This window comes from Portunus trituberculatus, chromosome 10, assembly GCF_017591435.1.
Source record: "Portunus trituberculatus isolate SZX2019 chromosome 10, ASM1759143v1, whole genome shotgun sequence".
In the NCBI taxonomy this organism is placed as follows: Eukaryota; Metazoa; Arthropoda; class Malacostraca; order Decapoda; family Portunidae; genus Portunus; species Portunus trituberculatus.
In genome coordinates, this window is record NC_059264.1 from 4,054,629 (window position 1) to 4,072,187 (window position 17,559).

Here is a 17,559-nt window from a genome sequence, read left to right on the forward strand (position 1 = left end):
GAGTGGATGAGTATTGAAAGAAGAGAATATGGGATCAAGAGAAGGATAGGGAGGTAAGGAAGCCAAGGGAGGGATCGGGATCAGGGACCAAACTGTGACGTATGTTCTGCTAATAAGACTTACTCAAGGAGGGACATGGTGTAGCTCATTTATGTGACTGGTGGAGACAGGGATGGTGGAAGGAGCAACAGGAGCTAATGGACAATACATGTATACAAAATCTTTAGCTAAAACCAAGACAGAATATGGAATCACTCAACAGTAACTAAGTGAGCACCATGGTATAATCTACTGGTGCATCATGACAGCTACACAGGCATCATGGTATGCTACAAAGGGTTAATAGTACATGTACTTACCAGCCTGCAGGTGACTGATAACAGAAGTACACAGGTTGAGGCAAAACTTGGTGGAGAGCTGACCCAACACTTGCACAGCTGGGTCACTACCTCCTGCCTCTCCTGCAGGGACTTTCTCCTGCCCCTCCTCCACCTCCCCACTCGCTCCATCGCTGTGAGGGAGACACCAAACACCTTAACACTGCAGCACTCACCGCCATCAAGACAGGTCAGGACACAATGCATGTGTAGGTGATCCAAAGGTTAGGCACGACTACATACACCATCCACTGGTACTACTGTAAGTACTCCATGTCACTAACTCCATTATATACAGTCATCAACTCTCTTCCATTCATGAAGGCATCTAAACTATTATCATTAAGTCAGACTGATGCTTGGGCCTCTAACTGTCTCTAGTATGAGTAAGCATTCTGTCACAGTAATGTAGCCACTTGAGACCACAGGAACATGGTAACACAGCCAGTGAGCAACGTCTTAGTCAGTCACTGCAGTGTGTACATATTCCTGTGTGGCAGAGTAACACTGTATCCTCTACCAAATCTCTTTCTTCATTATAAGCTATCAGATCACCAAAAATAAAACAAAAATATAACAAAATAAATGAATAAATAAACAAATACACAAACAATAAAAATATCTGGTATCTTGCACTTGAATAAAGCATTTGGTACAAAGTAAAATGTTTTCTTCATCCCAATCACTTTGCTTGGTGCTAAATAATTCAAAACACTGAATGGAGATCAAGATTCATGAGGGTATTTTTAATAGGCCACATTATACTTGTATCAAGAGAAACACTACCATAACATTACTATAACATCCCAACACTATTTAGACTAGAACACTTACTAAAACTACTGAGACTTTTGTTCTGAGGGAATCTATAAAAGGACATTACTGTACACCATAACATCCCAATGCTATTTCATCTAAGACATTTACCAAAACCACCAAGACTTGTTGACTAGGTACAGTGTTCATAACAAGAGGAGACATTACCACAGCCTCCCTACACTATGCTCGTCTAAGTCACCTAGGACACTTGCAGGAACCAAGACTATGTTATCAGGGTATCTCGGACAACACAGTATGCTCAGAGTAAGAGAATCACCTCCCAGCACCTTGTCAAACTAAGTCATCAGGGGACTGAGACTATGATATTTCTTCAGAGCATCAGATTAACTCAACCCTTTCACTGCTACTTGGCACATCTCTCTTAAATCACTAAGCACTCGGAGACAATTACACTTTTTCCACAGCCAACTCAACACATTGCACTGGATGCAAATGGCAAAAACCTATCCTTTTAATTCATTTCTTATGAAAAGATACTTAAAAATATGCCACATAATGTTTGTGTTGTGAATTGCTGCCTGTCAGTGAAAGGGTTGAGAAATAGTACCATAATCTCCCAGTAGTACACCCTAACTACCTCCCACATTAAGAAGACTGGCAGACCATCCAGAGTCAAGACAAAGGCACTGTTCATCACACATCACCACAGCTAACACAACACTTGTCCTTCACTCCATACCAGTGATGTGTTGAATCATATTACCTTGAGTGTCCTGCCAGGGGTTTGAACTCTCTACATGAATGGTTGTGTTTGTATGGCATTCCTGAGAGGGGCTGATGCAGTGCCAGTAAGTGTGGGTCTGGATGAACTGGACAGCCTTGATATATTGGCTACTGAAAGGCCATTGTCACACACTAGACTAAGTACGGAGCTTCTTTTTTTTTCCCCCCTCTGGCTTGGGGGAACAATTCCTTATTGATTTGTTATGTAATCTGTCCAGCATAGAAACTCTTGCACCATGTTTCCAGATGATACACTGATAAGAAAATAGCTGACTTCTCACTCAGCCATCAGTGCTTTGGAATCATACTCTCATGAGAATCAAATAGTTTCTTGTATAGAATTTTTAGATGAGAAATTGATAAGAAAACAGTACTCAGGCACTTATTCAGCCATCAATGGTGTCTAAACTTGCACCAGATCATGAAGTTAAAGCTAAAGCAAAAGCTAAAAGTGAACTAAAAACGAAAATAAAAAAAAAGCTCCGCAGTGCACTAGGCTGTCCTGTGTGGCCTAGCTGAGGGCGTGGCATCAGCAGGGAGTGAGAACGCCCTGCTTTCCCTGTGTGACTGACCCAAAGAGCAGGAGTGCGAGGGGGTAGACAGTGCGGGGAAGGTGTGTGAGTAATAGTTCTTCCAGCTGGCCGAGGGGGAGGGCGTGCGACAGCCAGAGAGAAATACCCTCTTGGAGCACATGCCTCATGCCCGTCTGGGACTCCTCCGTCTGCAGCCTCAGGTAGTAGTCAATGATCCTCACCGCCTCGTCCACCAGCCTGGTGTGAGAAGCAGTGTGTGAGGGAAGCTGGGAACACATGGAAGCTTGTACAGTTAATGCAAAAAGAATGACCACACAATACAAATCCTGATGCTCTGGTAATATGGTTTTATTTATCTATTTATTCACTATTTTTCAGGCTGTGTCAAGAGGGATGACAAAAAGGTGGGAATCAAAAGGCCAATCAATTTACTAGTCCCAACAACCCACCAAGAAAAGAGCCCCCCAAAAATTGACTAACTTACTTCTGAAAGAGATCAAGTGACTGGAAGGAGAAAACACAGAAAGAGGTAGAGTTCCAGTTACCAGCAAATTCAACTATATATTTGATACTTGCAATGAGATGGGACGTTGCCAGAATACATAAAAATCAATCCATAAATTCCCACTTGAAAAAACCAGAACCACTTTCCTAACAGAGAGAGAGAGAGAGAGAGAGAGAGAGAGAGAGAGAGATAATAATAATTAAAAAACTCACTCCAGTAACTCTAAACAAATAAAATCCAAACACACAACAAACATTCTCCACAGCCTCACACTAACATCTTGGAAGGATAATCAGCAGAACACTTGTCCTGCTCTTGACTAGAAGATGTGCTCTCTTTTCCCTGCCTTTCCATGGTTCCCTCTGAGTTGGTGTTGCCTTCCTGCTGACTGGCAGTAGTAGTAGTTGTGGTGGCAGTGAGTCTATAGAGGTCTTTCCCTTGTTTGAAGAGCGCACAGAGGTGGTGGTGCATGGCCTGGCTGTACTGTCGCTCCAAGGTGTACAGGGTGGCTAGTGCCTGGTGGGCCTCTGCATCTTGTAGCTATGGACAGAAGAAAAGTGTCAGTAAATTAGCAACAGTACATACTCCTCATGGTCTCCACAGCTCATTTCCCTTCAGGTCTTAGCAGGTTAGGTTAAGTGAAGAAGGAGAACCATGAACTGAAGAAAACAGGATGAAAATTAAGATGGAAAAGAAAAAAGGAAGATGGGGAAGAGAAAAAAAAGAACACTAGAGGAAGAATAAGGAAGAGAAAGAAAAGAAAGAGAAAAAGAAGGAAGAGAAGAAAGAGAAAAATGAAGAGGAAATGGAGAAAAAAGAGAACGAAGAAGAGAAAGAGGAGGAGGAGGAGGAGGAGGAGGAGGAGGAGGAGGAGGAGGAGGAGGAGGAGGAGGAGGAGGAGGAGGAGGAGGAGGAGGAGGAGGAGGAGGAGGAGGAGGAGGAGGCAGGGGACAATAATAAGAGTGAGAAGCACCAGTGCCACACTCACCATGGTAGTGACATTCTTGGAGTTGTAGCAGCTGTGGAAGAAGGTGAGGGCAGAATGCAGGGTGCGGATGCCATATAGCCCGTCATCCTGCTCATCCGTGTGAGCCTTCTTGTCCTCCTCAAGCTCCTCCACATCCTCCATGGGCAGCCGACCCAACCACCAGTGGCTGCCGTCCCTCACCTGCTGGATGTGAGCCAAGGAAGAGATTAAACTAGTCTCCTATTCTTGTCATTTCTTTGTCCTGTATTTTTTTTTTCTTAGTTTTTTTGTGTACGAAGGGAAATCTGGTCCAGGGCAATAAGAATGATTCAATAAAAAGGCCCACTTATATGCCAGTCCCTGAGCAAGTCTACGAGAGTTAGCCAAAAGAATGGGATAAATGTCTTGAAATCTCCCCTCCCTCTTAACCCCTTCAATACACATCTTTACCTTGAGATTTGCAAACAATCAGACCATTTTATTGATATTAGGAAGAGTTTATGGAGGTTAGAAGATTAATATCCCCAATCTTCACTATTGTAATCCTCCATATAAGTATCTGAAGCTGTACAAAATCACCAAATTGTAGACAGAATGAATATGAAAATACGTCAAGGTACTGAAGGCATTAAAGGTTAAAATTAAAAGTTCAGGTTATAGGAAAATGGAAATACAGAAGCAGGTAGAGAGTTTGCAGTCTTGTTTCTTTACATATTATATCACACTGAATCATCAGACTACAGGTGCTGAAATGATAGCAACAGATAGCTATGCTAACTAATTCATACTCTCCATCACTCTGTCAGCACCACAATATTCTTTTATTTACCCACAGCATAACAGAAGGCAGACAACACATTACTGTCCTATCTTGCTTATTTATATTTCAGTCCCATTGGCCTCTGGTGGAAATTAACCAACTTTTGGGCCACTGTGCTACACTTGGACACCCAGGCACTGTGGTATGGGCTAAGAATACTCCCATTTTATCACCTGCATGTCATAAGTGACTGAAAGTGACTGAGTGAGGGGCTAGGATCTCTCTTCCCTGTGTGGTGATGTATAAACAAAGTAAAACTCCAACACACTGATTAGGACCGTCAGGAGAGATACTTGGCACTCACCTTCTCTTGGGTGTTGGAGGAGATGCCATAGTGGGGCGGGGGAGGGCCAGGGTTGGGAGGCAGGCCGGTGACGGGTCTGGGGGTCTCACAGTTGGAGTGTACACTGTGGGGCACCTTGAGGACTCTCTTGGTGGTGCGCAGCATGAACACTCGCCCCGCCTGGCCCTTGTCATCATCCACAGCACCACTCTTGCCAAGCTGTGCAGAGTAATACTGGCTGAGTTATGGTACCAATACAATGCACCAGTAGAGTCGCAGACACTTAACTCCAATGGCAGATCCATGATAAAAACTTGTGGGGGAAGGGCTAACCTGGGGGAGCATCAGTCCCCTCAGCTCCTCCCCCTCCCTGGATCCATCACTGCTACTAATACACTATCTACACACCTCAAAACACAGGAAATTAGCGCAAATATTGTCTTCTGAACACTTCCTTGTTTGCCCTCCTCCTCCCACTCTTACTAACACTAATAGTACACAACTGCACCTGGAAACACTCAGACACCTTGAGAACCTTGTATATTAAGCTAAATATGACGAAGAGACCCAGGCACAAGCTTTCCTCCTCCTTTATTCCTCTATTTCTCCGATGGCTTCCCTTCTCCTACTCTATTTCTCCTTCCTTCTTACTCCTCACACCCCTGTTATTATTATCAGTACACATCTGCGTCTAGAAACATTCAAAGATACCTTAGAAACCTTTTACATTACGCTAAATATGACGAGGAGGTGAGCTAAGCACCGGCTTTCCTTCTTTCTCCTCCTCCTCTTCCTCCATTTCTCTTTCCTTCCTCCTCCTCACACTCCTGCTACCACTACTAGTACACACCTGCGTCTAGACATACTCTCAGACATCTTGAAAAGCTTGTATATTATGCTAAACATGGCGAAGAGAGCCTGGCTGGGCGGGAAGTGCACTGCTAGGCCTGATGACGTCACGGGCTACGGGGTCCACGCGCACGGCTTCCCAGGCCAGTAGCTCGTGACGTCACAGGCCTCGTAAAATACGTACCTAATTCATTTTGAAAATCGAATCTTTAAATGTTGCACGTAGACTGGATTCCTTTATATATTTAGATTCCTCATATCTTTTAACTAATATCAATATTAACAAAACACTTCAAGCTTGAGTAGTAATAAAACGAAAAATAAAAGTTAATTCGAAAAAGTTTTATAACACTGATATTACAAAATGTATTCTTTTAGCCAACAAAGTTTGATTTTGTAGGAATTCAAACACTTCAAAAGATATGAACTACTTTCACAAATACTTAAGGTTTAGTTAGAAGCCGAAATAATAATAAAAACACGGAGCCGAAAGCGTCAACATTTATACTTTCAACGGTACTAGAGATCCCTTTAAAGTCTACATATTTTATTCAAACAGGAAGTAAAACTGTTAAAAAAGTCATAAACGATTTTCTGAAGCAATAATATCTTACCTAGAAACTCTAATAAAAAATCCCTAATCACTAGGATGAAAAAATAGCACCGGAAACCAGACACTTATCTACGTGAAAACAGCCACAAAGCCAACTTGATCCACGCAACACAAATATTGAAATCACTAAAAATGTTACTAACTATCATTTAGAAACCATAACACCCACCTAAACCCCCTAAAATACATGGTGAAAGAAATACGGGAAAAGTAGTGGAACCGACCTGCCCCCAGGCGGATCCAATCCAAGATGGCAGCGGCACCAGCTACGGCCAGATGCCGCTATGCTCACTTTAAAATCTTCACCACACGGACACCAGGCCATAGCGGATATATTTGACGGGATGACATGAAAGCACGGGCTGGTAGCTCCATCTTATGACATGTTTGGCTCGTGATAAATGAAAGGTAAGCAAATAATGGCCGATAAATAGGAGCGGCCTGAGGTGACCGTTTGTTTACATCCAGGTTTTTCATTTTCCGCTGGGGTTGATTCACTGATGTACTGTCCTGGAGGTTAGGGAGGGTGGCTACACTTCATAATGACGACCCCTGACCGTGAAATGTTGAGTTATATGCCTGTGATCCTTATGTTCGCTAGTGAAGCCAGCCCACGGTCCCACGGCCACCAACACACCCCGTCCCTCACTCCCACACCTGCCTTGCACCTTCAGCCACGTACAAGAGTGAAGCTTACTTACTTTACCGAGAAGCCACACACTACTATAAATAGTTTTCGTCTTCACTGTGCTAAATGTTCTCAATAAACCATTTTCTTTTATCTTGGCTGCGTTTTCTGGCCATTCCCACTGATACTTGCACATAACTTATCCTTTTCTTCAGAACAGAGAATGTAGAATAAATTGTTAAATGTTACACACTATCAAGACATTGCCACCTCGACACGAAGGAAATACTTCAATAATCCAAGACTGTTGTTTTAGAACCTCCCAACACCACGGCACACGGAACACTGACTGTCACTCAGTGACCCTGGGTGACCCACCCAAGAGTGAGGAGTCAAAACAGTGTTACCAAAACAAAGGATCCACATTTTTTATTCTATTTCTATTCACTCAATCAATTAAATTTTATATAAAAATTAAAATAACAATTAAGGCATCACAGATTGACAATTCCCAATAGACAAAGCTCGTGAATTAAAAAAAATATAATAATAATGATAAAATTAAGGTATCATAAACTATCGTATCTCTATTATCTAGATTGTCGTACTTAGGTTTTCCCTTTCCTACACCTCCCTTCCTCCTCTCTCTCATTCAGTGGCGGATCCTGGATCAAAGTTTAGGGAGTTGTACTCAGGGCCGTTTCTAGCAATAGGCGGACTAGGCGATTGCCTAGAGCCCCTAAGCCCCCAGGGGGTTGTCCCTAGGGTAGCTTGGAAAATTTTAATTTCCCAAGCCACTCAGGGGCCCCAACAAAGCTAGAAACGGCCCTGGTTGTACCCCATGAAATTGGTGGCAAGCCGCTACGGGTGAAGGGACAACCTTATCAGTTATCAGCCTGAGGGGAGGCTCCGAGGACGCGCTATAATCCCCCCATCCCACGATAATTTTTTTGAAAACTTAGTAATCTTGAGGGCATTTTTGAGCTATACGCAGAGCTAACGTCTTAATGTAAAAAGAGCAATACTCATTTATTAATACCCATTTTCTCTAACTAATCAAAGGATGACTAATTTATTATTGATATGGCCAAGGCCGAAATATATGGCGTAAGACGTAAAATTACTGAACTTAAAGACAGCAAGTCACATAATCTGATTTTGCCCTTTAAGAAAACCTTGTTACATCACTGTTCCATATATACCTGTTACCTTGCACCATATAATGTATACACCCTGGCTCATAATAAACAAAAAATTGGGGAGGGCTTCAGCCCCTCAGTCCCCCCCCTTCCCCCTGGATCCACCGCTGCTTCACTCAGTCGTACTAGTAAAGGAAATAAAGCTAAGAGAAAAATTCACCTTTACAGACAAGGCAGCTGATGAGTCACGAGAGGATTGTATTACTAAGACAACTTGTGTCAACACATGTAAAAAAAGGATAAATAAAATAAAGTAAAAAATACTGACAAGTTCAAAGATAAGCAAGGTGATACTATTTTTTCTGCTTTTTGTTGCCCTTGGCCAGTCCTTCTTTCATGAAAAATAAACAAATTGCCTAAGTCATCACACAGAGGGTATCAAGGAACACTTTCTCTCACCATGATTATATTGAAAGGCTGCAGAGATGATTTGTCGCATTCTGTAGAGTGTTCCTTGCATTAATAACATTGAAATCTTGCTGATCTGTCACTACAACTAAAACAACTCTTAAAAATATATGTAGCTTCAACTAGACCATGTTAAAAGTAGTGGAGGTGTGGTGTAGAAATATAGTACAACACCAGTGGGGACAGAGCACAGCCTGCCTCGTAACTCACCTGGGAGTAGAAGTTTGAGCCCCATGCCCACAGCTGGCCCTGAGACTCCAAGGCCAGGGTGAAGTCTGCTCCACACGCCACATCAGTGATGTAGGCGTCATCCATGATGCGCACTGGGTTGGTCACCTCCCTCCTGTTGCCGGTACCTGCCGTGGAAGGGGGGAAAGGATGGATGTGTTTTGATGGATGCATTTTGGTAGGTTCAGCACCTTACTAGTTACTTAACGAGGCAGTGTCAGATGCAGCACAACTAAAGGAAATAATGAACAATACACACCACCATTAATACCATCATCAAATTAGCAGTACATGTTCTTTTCACCCACAGCACAGCAGGACACCCAGCACACTCACCCAGTTGTCCTGACATGTTTCTGCCCCAGGAGTACAGTGCGCCGTGGGTGGTCAATAGGAGGCAGTGCTGACTTCCGCAGGCCACAGCTCGCACGGCACCAAAGCCATGTGGCATCTCCACCTCCTGTGGCAAGAGGTGGCCCAGGTCGGTGGGATCGCATGATGGCACAGTGTTGGCACTCACTGTCCGGGGCATGCCACTCATGTCTGGCCAAGGAAACCAATGAAGTAAGAGGGACTGATATCCTTTATGTATGAGGGGAACTGGTCAAACAATATAAATAAAAAAACAAATAAGTAAGAAATAATTTTCACAAACCCACTGAAGTGCTACTTACAAGAGAAATGTCAAAAGGGTTAACAAAAATCAGAGGATAAGTGTTGTGAAACCTTCCTCTACAAGTAGATTTTGTTAAAGGACATGAGAAAAGTACTTTATTTCCATTTGCCAGAGAGACTGCACTTTTGCACATCTCCTGAGTCATTAGTCTTTGAGGAGCTACAGATTCATCTGATGTCCTGGACAAGTATGCTCTCTACACTTACTTCCATTAGTGACAGGACTGTTGACAACGGTGGCATCTCCACCATCCCCTGGGGAGTCCTGGGGTGAGGTAGTGCTGCTGGCTGTGTCTGTGGCCTCACTGGGGGTGCCTGGGGCCTCACCCTCACCCCGCACCTCTCCCACATGCCCCGCTAACTTCTCTGGAGAAGGGTCGGGGGAAATCACAAATGACTTGGCACTGTCACCCTCCCTGTCCTTCTGCTGCTCCTCCTCCGGGAGTGTGGTGATTGTGTCCTCACTATCATCTAGAGTTGTACTTGGGTTGGCCGGGGGACTTGGGGCAGCCATGGCCTCCTCCCCCGACTCAAAGCTATCACTAGCACCATTGACGTCTACACTTGCACCTTCCCCTGGTGACCCAGAGGGTGTGCTCCCTTCACTCACCACCTCTCGCTCTCCTCCCGCCCCCTGCCCGCCTGGCCGTGCCTCACCACCACCACTAGCTCGCCGGCCAGCCTCTGCTGCCTGCTGGCAGGACCGGCGGCGCTGCAGCTGTGCCTGCACCCGGAGACATGCAGGGTTGTTGCCCCACATGTACACCTTGTGGCTGCGAGTCACAGCAATCTACAGACAAAAAGACACTTGTTTATAAAGGACTCCCATACTCTTACCTCATATTTCATATATTTCAAAATGTTGTTACAGATCAACTGCACACCATCACTATCTCCAATAGTAGATAATTTGTTAAGGTGCTTCTATAGAACAACTTTATGTAATGCATGAGATTATTATTCTCACATTTTCAACACCTAACTTTATGGTTGGTTTAGACTATCAAGCCTGAAGATATATTGTGTACTGAGGTGAGTGTTCAGTACCAGTACAATAATGAGATCTATGAGGCTCACATTCTGGAAGTATCCTGCAGTGAGGTGCGTGGCAGGGCCGGGTAGGTGCACCCTCACCGGCCGGCACACCTTCACTATGCCACCATTGCCAATCTGGCCATAGGTGCCACACCCCCAGGCGTACACGTTGCCGTCCTGGGACATGGCAACACTGTGTGCGTATCCACCGTCTGCTTGTACGATATGCTGCAGAGGGAGGAACAGAGAGAGAGAGAGAGAGAGTCTTGTGTGATTCACTGGTAAAGAACACACACAAACACAAATACACACACACACACACACATGCATGCACACATGCACATGCACACACACAAACACACACACACACACACAGACACACACACACACACAACACGGCCCGGTAGCTCAGTGGTTAGAGCGGTGGCTTCACAAGCCAGAGGACCGGGGTTCGATTCCCCGGCCGGGTGGAGATATTTGGGTGTGTCTCCTTTCACATGTAGCCCCTGTTCACCTAGCAGTGCGTAGGTACAGGATGTAAATCGAGGACTTGTGACCTTGTTGTCCCGGTGTGTGGTGTGTGCCTGGTCTCAGGCCTATCCAAAGATCGGAAATAATGAGCTCTGAGCTCGTTCCATAGGGTAACGTCTGGCTGTCTCGTCAGAGACTGCAGCAGATCAAACAGTGAATTACACACACTGCAAAGTAAATCCTCAATACATATCAATTAACATAACACACAAAGTCTATTGAATAAGCCTTGCATTTGACAAACTCTTGATGGTTATACATACATAAACCAAAGCTATCTCTTTGAAAGAAAGGAAAGCCAAGACAAGACATACAACTTTCACATTAACATTCATACACACCACCCTGTCAGCATCTTGGCCCCTGAGAGAGAAGAGCAAGTGCTCCTGCCCTCACTTTACATGGATGAGTCACACAGCTTAGTCAGAGACGATGAAAACCTCCTTAGCTTGATCAACAACCTCAGCATGTAGCAAAGTAATTTCAATCAAGCAGAGAAACTAAATAATGTATGCATATTATGAAATCATTCCCCTATAAAAAGACCTGAGTTTGTTACAAGAACTTCTAACAATCAATGGATAGAGTAAATTTTCAGGTACAATGATCTAATATTCAGGACAGATTCTGATATCCTGACTTCACCGCACAAGGCAAACACTCAGCGATGGCACCCTAGAGCCGGGGTGATCACATCCTTACCTTCTTGGCGAGGAGAGTGACTGTGGAAGGTTGGTGGACATCCTCCACACTGTCATTGCCCAGCTGGCCATGCACACCCCAGCCCCAGGAGTACAGCCTGCAATGGGGAGGCTTACTGGTGAACACACACACACACACACACAGTACACATGTAATAAAAATGAAGAGATAGATCAATATTTGTGAGTCAAGAAACACACCATCAACAGGGCACAGCAACAAAGTGGTACCCTGTAATACATCCTTTATCCATTCCTTTACCAGCCAGAGTTCTGTTTACTTGAGGATCATCACTTCTAAATAGTTCATCAATGTTCCATTTTTTTTTTTTTTCATGCATTTCTTACATCAGGCTAGTCTTGTCAGTAGTCTGGCAAGACACAGCAACACAGCGGAGGCAACTGTTGCTACTCACGTGCCATCATCGCTCACACACAGCGAGTGGAACTGTCCACAGGCGACAGACACGATGCCCTTCCCCTCCAGAGCCGACACCAGGGTAGGCCGTGGACACCTGCCCGTGCCACCCACGCCCACCTGGCCGTACTTGTTGCTTCCCCAACCGTACACCTGCAGGCCACACACCTCACTCACATCTGACACACTTCAGTCAGTTAATTAATTATTTCAGAGTAAAAAGGAACCTTAAATGTGATGAAAATATAAGAAAATCACAAATAAAAGCATACCATAGCTATCACTTGATCATGGTAATACTGAAACACACACACACACACACACACACAAATGTATCTCCCTTCCTCTCTCCCCTGCTACGCACCCCATTATCGGTGATGGCCAGCATGTGGTTCTTGCCACACGCCACACTCAACACTCTGGTCTGGCTGAGGTAGGACACCAATTTGGGCTCTGTGCCATCGGACACCACAGAGGGCAGCACCCGGCCATTGAGGAGAGGTGCCAGGGCCGGGCCGCCTGCCAGGGGGCCTGTCAGGAGTGGCTGTAAATATGACAGGATGTGTCAGATGGAACAGGCAAGACTCAAACACTGCACTTCTTGTCCTATTGTAGTTATGGTTTGTAAAGTGTGGGGAAATGTAAACAAAAAGTCTACAACAGATATAAAAGTCTGCTATTGTTATCCTTTAGTGTCTGAGTAAGAGTACTATGATATACTTTTGTTCTTGTGTTAAGAAATGACACAATTATTTCAGTCATAGGTTTGTTTCCGTTCATTATTCTTTGTTATCCTGTGCACATATCAAGCTTATAAGTTTGAAAGCTGTAATTGTGATACATTCTTATTCTGGTGTGAGCCTGTGGCCTTTCCCAGCACCTCTCACCTCCTGGTCCTCCAGCAGTGTGATGCCCATGCCAGTGAGCAGCTTGGGGGAAGTGTTGGAACGTGGCCCATGTCCCAGCACACCGTAGTCTGACAGTCCCCAGGTGTAGAGAGCTCCCCCAATGATCACAGCAGTGTGCCCGTAGCCGCAGCTCAGCACCTGGCACCGCACCTTGTCAAGTGGCACCGGCACTCTCTGCAGAAACACCGGACGGCGAAAATATGTCAAGCTCTTATCAGGAAATAGAGAGTCAAAGAAGTTATTAAGAGTTTTTGGAGGACATGCACAAAGATAAGAGATGTCCAAGCTCACCTCTTTGGGAAGCTCCAGCTTGTACGTGAGGAGGGCTGGCCTGTAGCACCAACCCCTACTCAGATTGAGCTGTATAATGATGGCCAGGAACACCTCAATGAAGGTCTCCAGGGACACTAACTCCTCAGCACCCCCCGGCAGGAGGCAGGAGCTCTGCACCACTGAGGACAGTGGGGGAAAAGCCTGCTTTCTGCCGTTGGTGGCCTGCAGGAAGGGTCTAATAGCAGGATGTGTGGGGTTGTACAGGTCGGCCAGGCGCCGCAGCACTGACAGATCCACAGCCCCCAGCAGGCTCAGCACCAGGGCAATGTGGGTGCGGGCCAGCGATGGCCGCACCAGCAGCACCTGCCGCAGCTCTGGGTCTGACACACAGTGGAGGTAGCCAGCCTCTCTCTCCCTGGCCACAGACAGCAGCCCCTCACCTCGGCCCGTCCCAGCCAGCTGCTCTGAGCTCAGCGTGTCTAGCACTGGCGAGGACTGTGAGGACAGCAGCAGCCTCAGCTTCTCTAGATAGAGTCCTCTGGAGGCAGCCAGATACTGGAGGGTCTCCCAGCGCCAGGCCCCGGCAGCCAGGCTGAGGGCCAGCACCTCGTCGTAGTACTGGTTGTCCCGCAGGAACAACAGCAGGTTCCTGAGGGCCTGCTGCTGCGGGGGAGGCTTGTGGGAGCCCGGCAGACACAGGTGGTGCAGATGACATATGATGGCCAGGTTGGCAAGGTTGCGGCGCTCCTCGGCACCAAGATCAGGGCCACTCACCCGCTGGTCAGGGTGCCCATGTAGGTGAGGAACTCAGTCACCAGGCCCTGCGCTGCAAACTTGATGGAGCACTTCACGTGGGGGCACTGTAGGGCACAAGGTACTAAACATTAACACCACATGTGTCTGTCAGCCACACATCAACACCAACATCTCATCCAGAACACAAGCAGGTTGCCTCACAAAAACCCTTTTTCAACATCACCTTAATAAGATTACTTGAAAACAAAAAAAATCACCACATAATAAGAATACACATAGTAACAGTCTTATACTATATACAGGAAACCTGAAAACAAGAAAAGACAAGATAAGAAAAGACATCTACCCACCAGCCAATCTCAACCTATAAAATCAAATGCCCTAGAGTACTATTGCAATGTCTACACCTCCTACTAAACACCTCAGCACGCACACACACACACACACACACACACACACACACACACACACACACACACACACACACACACACCTACCCTAGAGTGTTTATAGAGAGCAATTGCTGCGCTGAAGTTGCGTGACTTGAGTTTGACATCAGCAGCCAGTTCGAAAAGCTTTGGGTCAAGGGAGAAGATGGCGCCGAGTTTGTTAGCACTGTCAATGTCCCCAACCTTGAGCACCAGGTTCATGAAGAGTGACTCCACACTCATCCTGCAGGACACGGGGAACATAAGGACAATGGCACAGGTTAATGAGACAAGATATCTTCAGAGCCAGAACACAATAAAGGATGAAAGAACTCCACAATTAGACAGGACGGAGTAAATAATGTTAGGATACTAAATGAACCCTACAGGACACACAAGTTAAGGCTGCTCAGACATGTTGTGGAGATATATTAATTACTACAAGCAGAGAGTAATGAAATATAGCATTCTAATCTTAGGGTGCAATTTTAGGACTCTTTATGAATACCGGACTCTAATTTTAGGATACAAAATCAATCCTGTAGGACACACAAGGTAAGGAAACTAAAACATCCTGCAGGATATATTAGCTCCTCCAGGCAGTGAGAGTGGAAGAATATAGGACTAATTTTATCCTGCAAGACACACAACAAGGTAAGGATGCTAGGATGTGCTGCTGGGGATAGATTAGTTGCTACAGTGACAAGAGAAAGTGAAGGATTGTGGAATTCAAATCTATTCTGCTAGGAAGACAAAGGGAAAAAGTTGGGCAGGAATAATGAAGATGAGAAATATGAGTTTGTTGAAGCATTGATGAGTCTCACCTTGGCTGGCAGACGTAGAGAGCATGAGAGGTGACTATGAGACATCCGTGAGGCCAAGTGTGTGAGGGAAGCTCCACCTCTTCCTCATCATTGTCATCCTCCTCCTCCTCCCTGCCCCGCCCCGGCCTGCCCATGGGGGAGCACTGACCCGAGTACCCATTCTCCTCCTCAGGACCCACCAGCGGAGGACTTGAGTGCAGGGAGAGGACTTCTTCATCCTCAGGCATCTCAATTTCTTGTATGACAGGGTTCACTTTGGTGTCCTGTGGAAGTATGGGGGAAGACTGTGTTGGTGATAATAAAACAGACAACTTGATGGAAGGATGAGATAACAGCCTTGCTCAAACACCATAGAATAAACGGACAACACACTGGTACATGGGGAGCTGCGGGAGGCCTTCATCTTACAATGACACAAAAAGAGACTCATGATGGAGGTAAATACTTGAAGTTTTTAAGAATGTTCTGCACACACACACACACACTCACAATGGATCCGTCAATGTTGGAAGAGGAGGAGAAGAAAGTGGACACCATGGTAAGCCTGTTTGGTGCCTGAGTGCTGGTGAGAAAGATAACTTCATCCTGCAGCACCGCCTTGTCCACGTCAGGCACCACCTTGAACACGTACAGTGGCGTCTGATCCAGGTCTGTGCTGTACACCTGCCAGGGAAGGGAGGGCAGATTAGCATAAGTCACTGTACATTCACACATTGTCTTTGTTATTTCTTATTTTGGCTCGCAGTTAGACAATCATCTCTCCAAATGTGGCTGCTGGCTTTTTCCAATAATGTCTATTTTATACCGTTCCTTTGTCTTTTAATTTTAGTGTTTTTAAGCTGTTCCAGTCCTAGGTGTCTTTAGCTAGTCTGTTGCCAGGTGTGTGACAGGCTGCAAGTGTCACGTGTTCAAAATATGACTGTGTGCCAAGTTGACATCTGTTGCTTTAACACCCTTTCTTTCACACATTCCAGCATTCAGGGACTGGCACCTCGGTGAGCCTTTTTTTTTATCCTCTTTTTGCTCTTCTTGGACAGTGTACCTCTTACATAAGGAAAACAAGAAAAATCTATCTATTTACTTCACTGAGGAGCAGCAGCAGTAGCAGCAGTATATCAGCAGCAACAACAGCATTCACATACCATAAGAGTGGTGTTGGGCTTGCAGTTCCCTACAAGCAGGTGCCTTTCCTTGGCATACTGGGGCGTGGCTACAACGTCGTGGATGAACTTGTACAGCCTCTCAGGGCGGGTGGCCACAGGGGGCAGTGCCTCACCCTCCCCTGCTGAGGCTATAGAGGTGGTGGAGGTGGTCATGCCCTGCTCTGGGGTGGTGGTGGCTGACAGTTCATCAATGTCACAAGTGTCCACTCCTGTAAAGGGTGTAACTGGTGAGTGATCTGCTGCCAGTCACTTTCAGTCAACCTAGCCTCTCCTGTTGCTCCTTGCCACACTGTCATCATCTACAATACTAAAAAAAAAAAAAAAAAAAAAAAAAACTGCCCTACTAGACATATAACTCACTCCAAGTTTAGCCCCTCTCCTGTAAGTCACAACTAGATACACAACTAGGTACACACAGCCACACCCTCACAACTAGGTACACACAGCCACACCCTCACAACTAGGTATAGCCACACCCTCACAACTAGGTACACACAGCCACACCCTCACAACTAGGTACACACAGCCACACCCTCACAACTAGGTACACACAGCCACACCCTCACAACACACAGCCACACCCTCACAACTAGGTACACACAGCCACACCATCACAATTAGGTAAACATAGCCACACCCTCACAACTAGGTACACACAGCCACACCCTCACAAATAGGTGCACACAGCCACACCCTCACAACTTGGTAAACACAGCCACACCCTCACAACTAGGTAAACACAGCCACACCCTCACAACTAGGTAAACACAGCCACACCCTCACAACTAGGTGCACACAGCCACACCCTCACAACTAGGTATACACAGCCACACCCTCACAACTAGGTACACACAGCCACACCCTCACAACTAGG

The 17,559-nt window shown here is 45.8% G+C and overlaps 1 protein-coding gene across 1 annotated transcript in view; it reads right to left on the minus strand.

Moving 5' to 3' along the window:
* The window catches only part of LOC123501941, a 34,669-nt gene that overhangs the window by 11,272 nt on the left and 5,838 nt on the right, over window positions 1-17,559 (minus strand). The window contains 19 exon segments of the mRNA XM_045251038.1: window positions 360-511; window positions 2,513-2,710; window positions 3,250-3,518; window positions 3,967-4,149; window positions 5,070-5,267; window positions 8,956-9,101; window positions 9,310-9,516; window positions 9,856-10,438; window positions 10,726-10,911; window positions 11,917-12,013; window positions 12,332-12,486; window positions 12,698-12,877; window positions 13,221-13,415; window positions 13,533-14,287; window positions 14,290-14,374; window positions 14,768-14,942; window positions 15,523-15,785; window positions 16,012-16,185; window positions 16,665-16,894. Of these exon segments, the coding sequence (XP_045106973.1) occupies window positions 360-511; window positions 2,513-2,710; window positions 3,250-3,518; window positions 3,967-4,149; window positions 5,070-5,267; window positions 8,956-9,101; window positions 9,310-9,516; window positions 9,856-10,438; window positions 10,726-10,911; window positions 11,917-12,013; window positions 12,332-12,486; window positions 12,698-12,877; window positions 13,221-13,415; window positions 13,533-14,287; window positions 14,290-14,374; window positions 14,768-14,942; window positions 15,523-15,785; window positions 16,012-16,185; window positions 16,665-16,894 (4,431 nt within the window).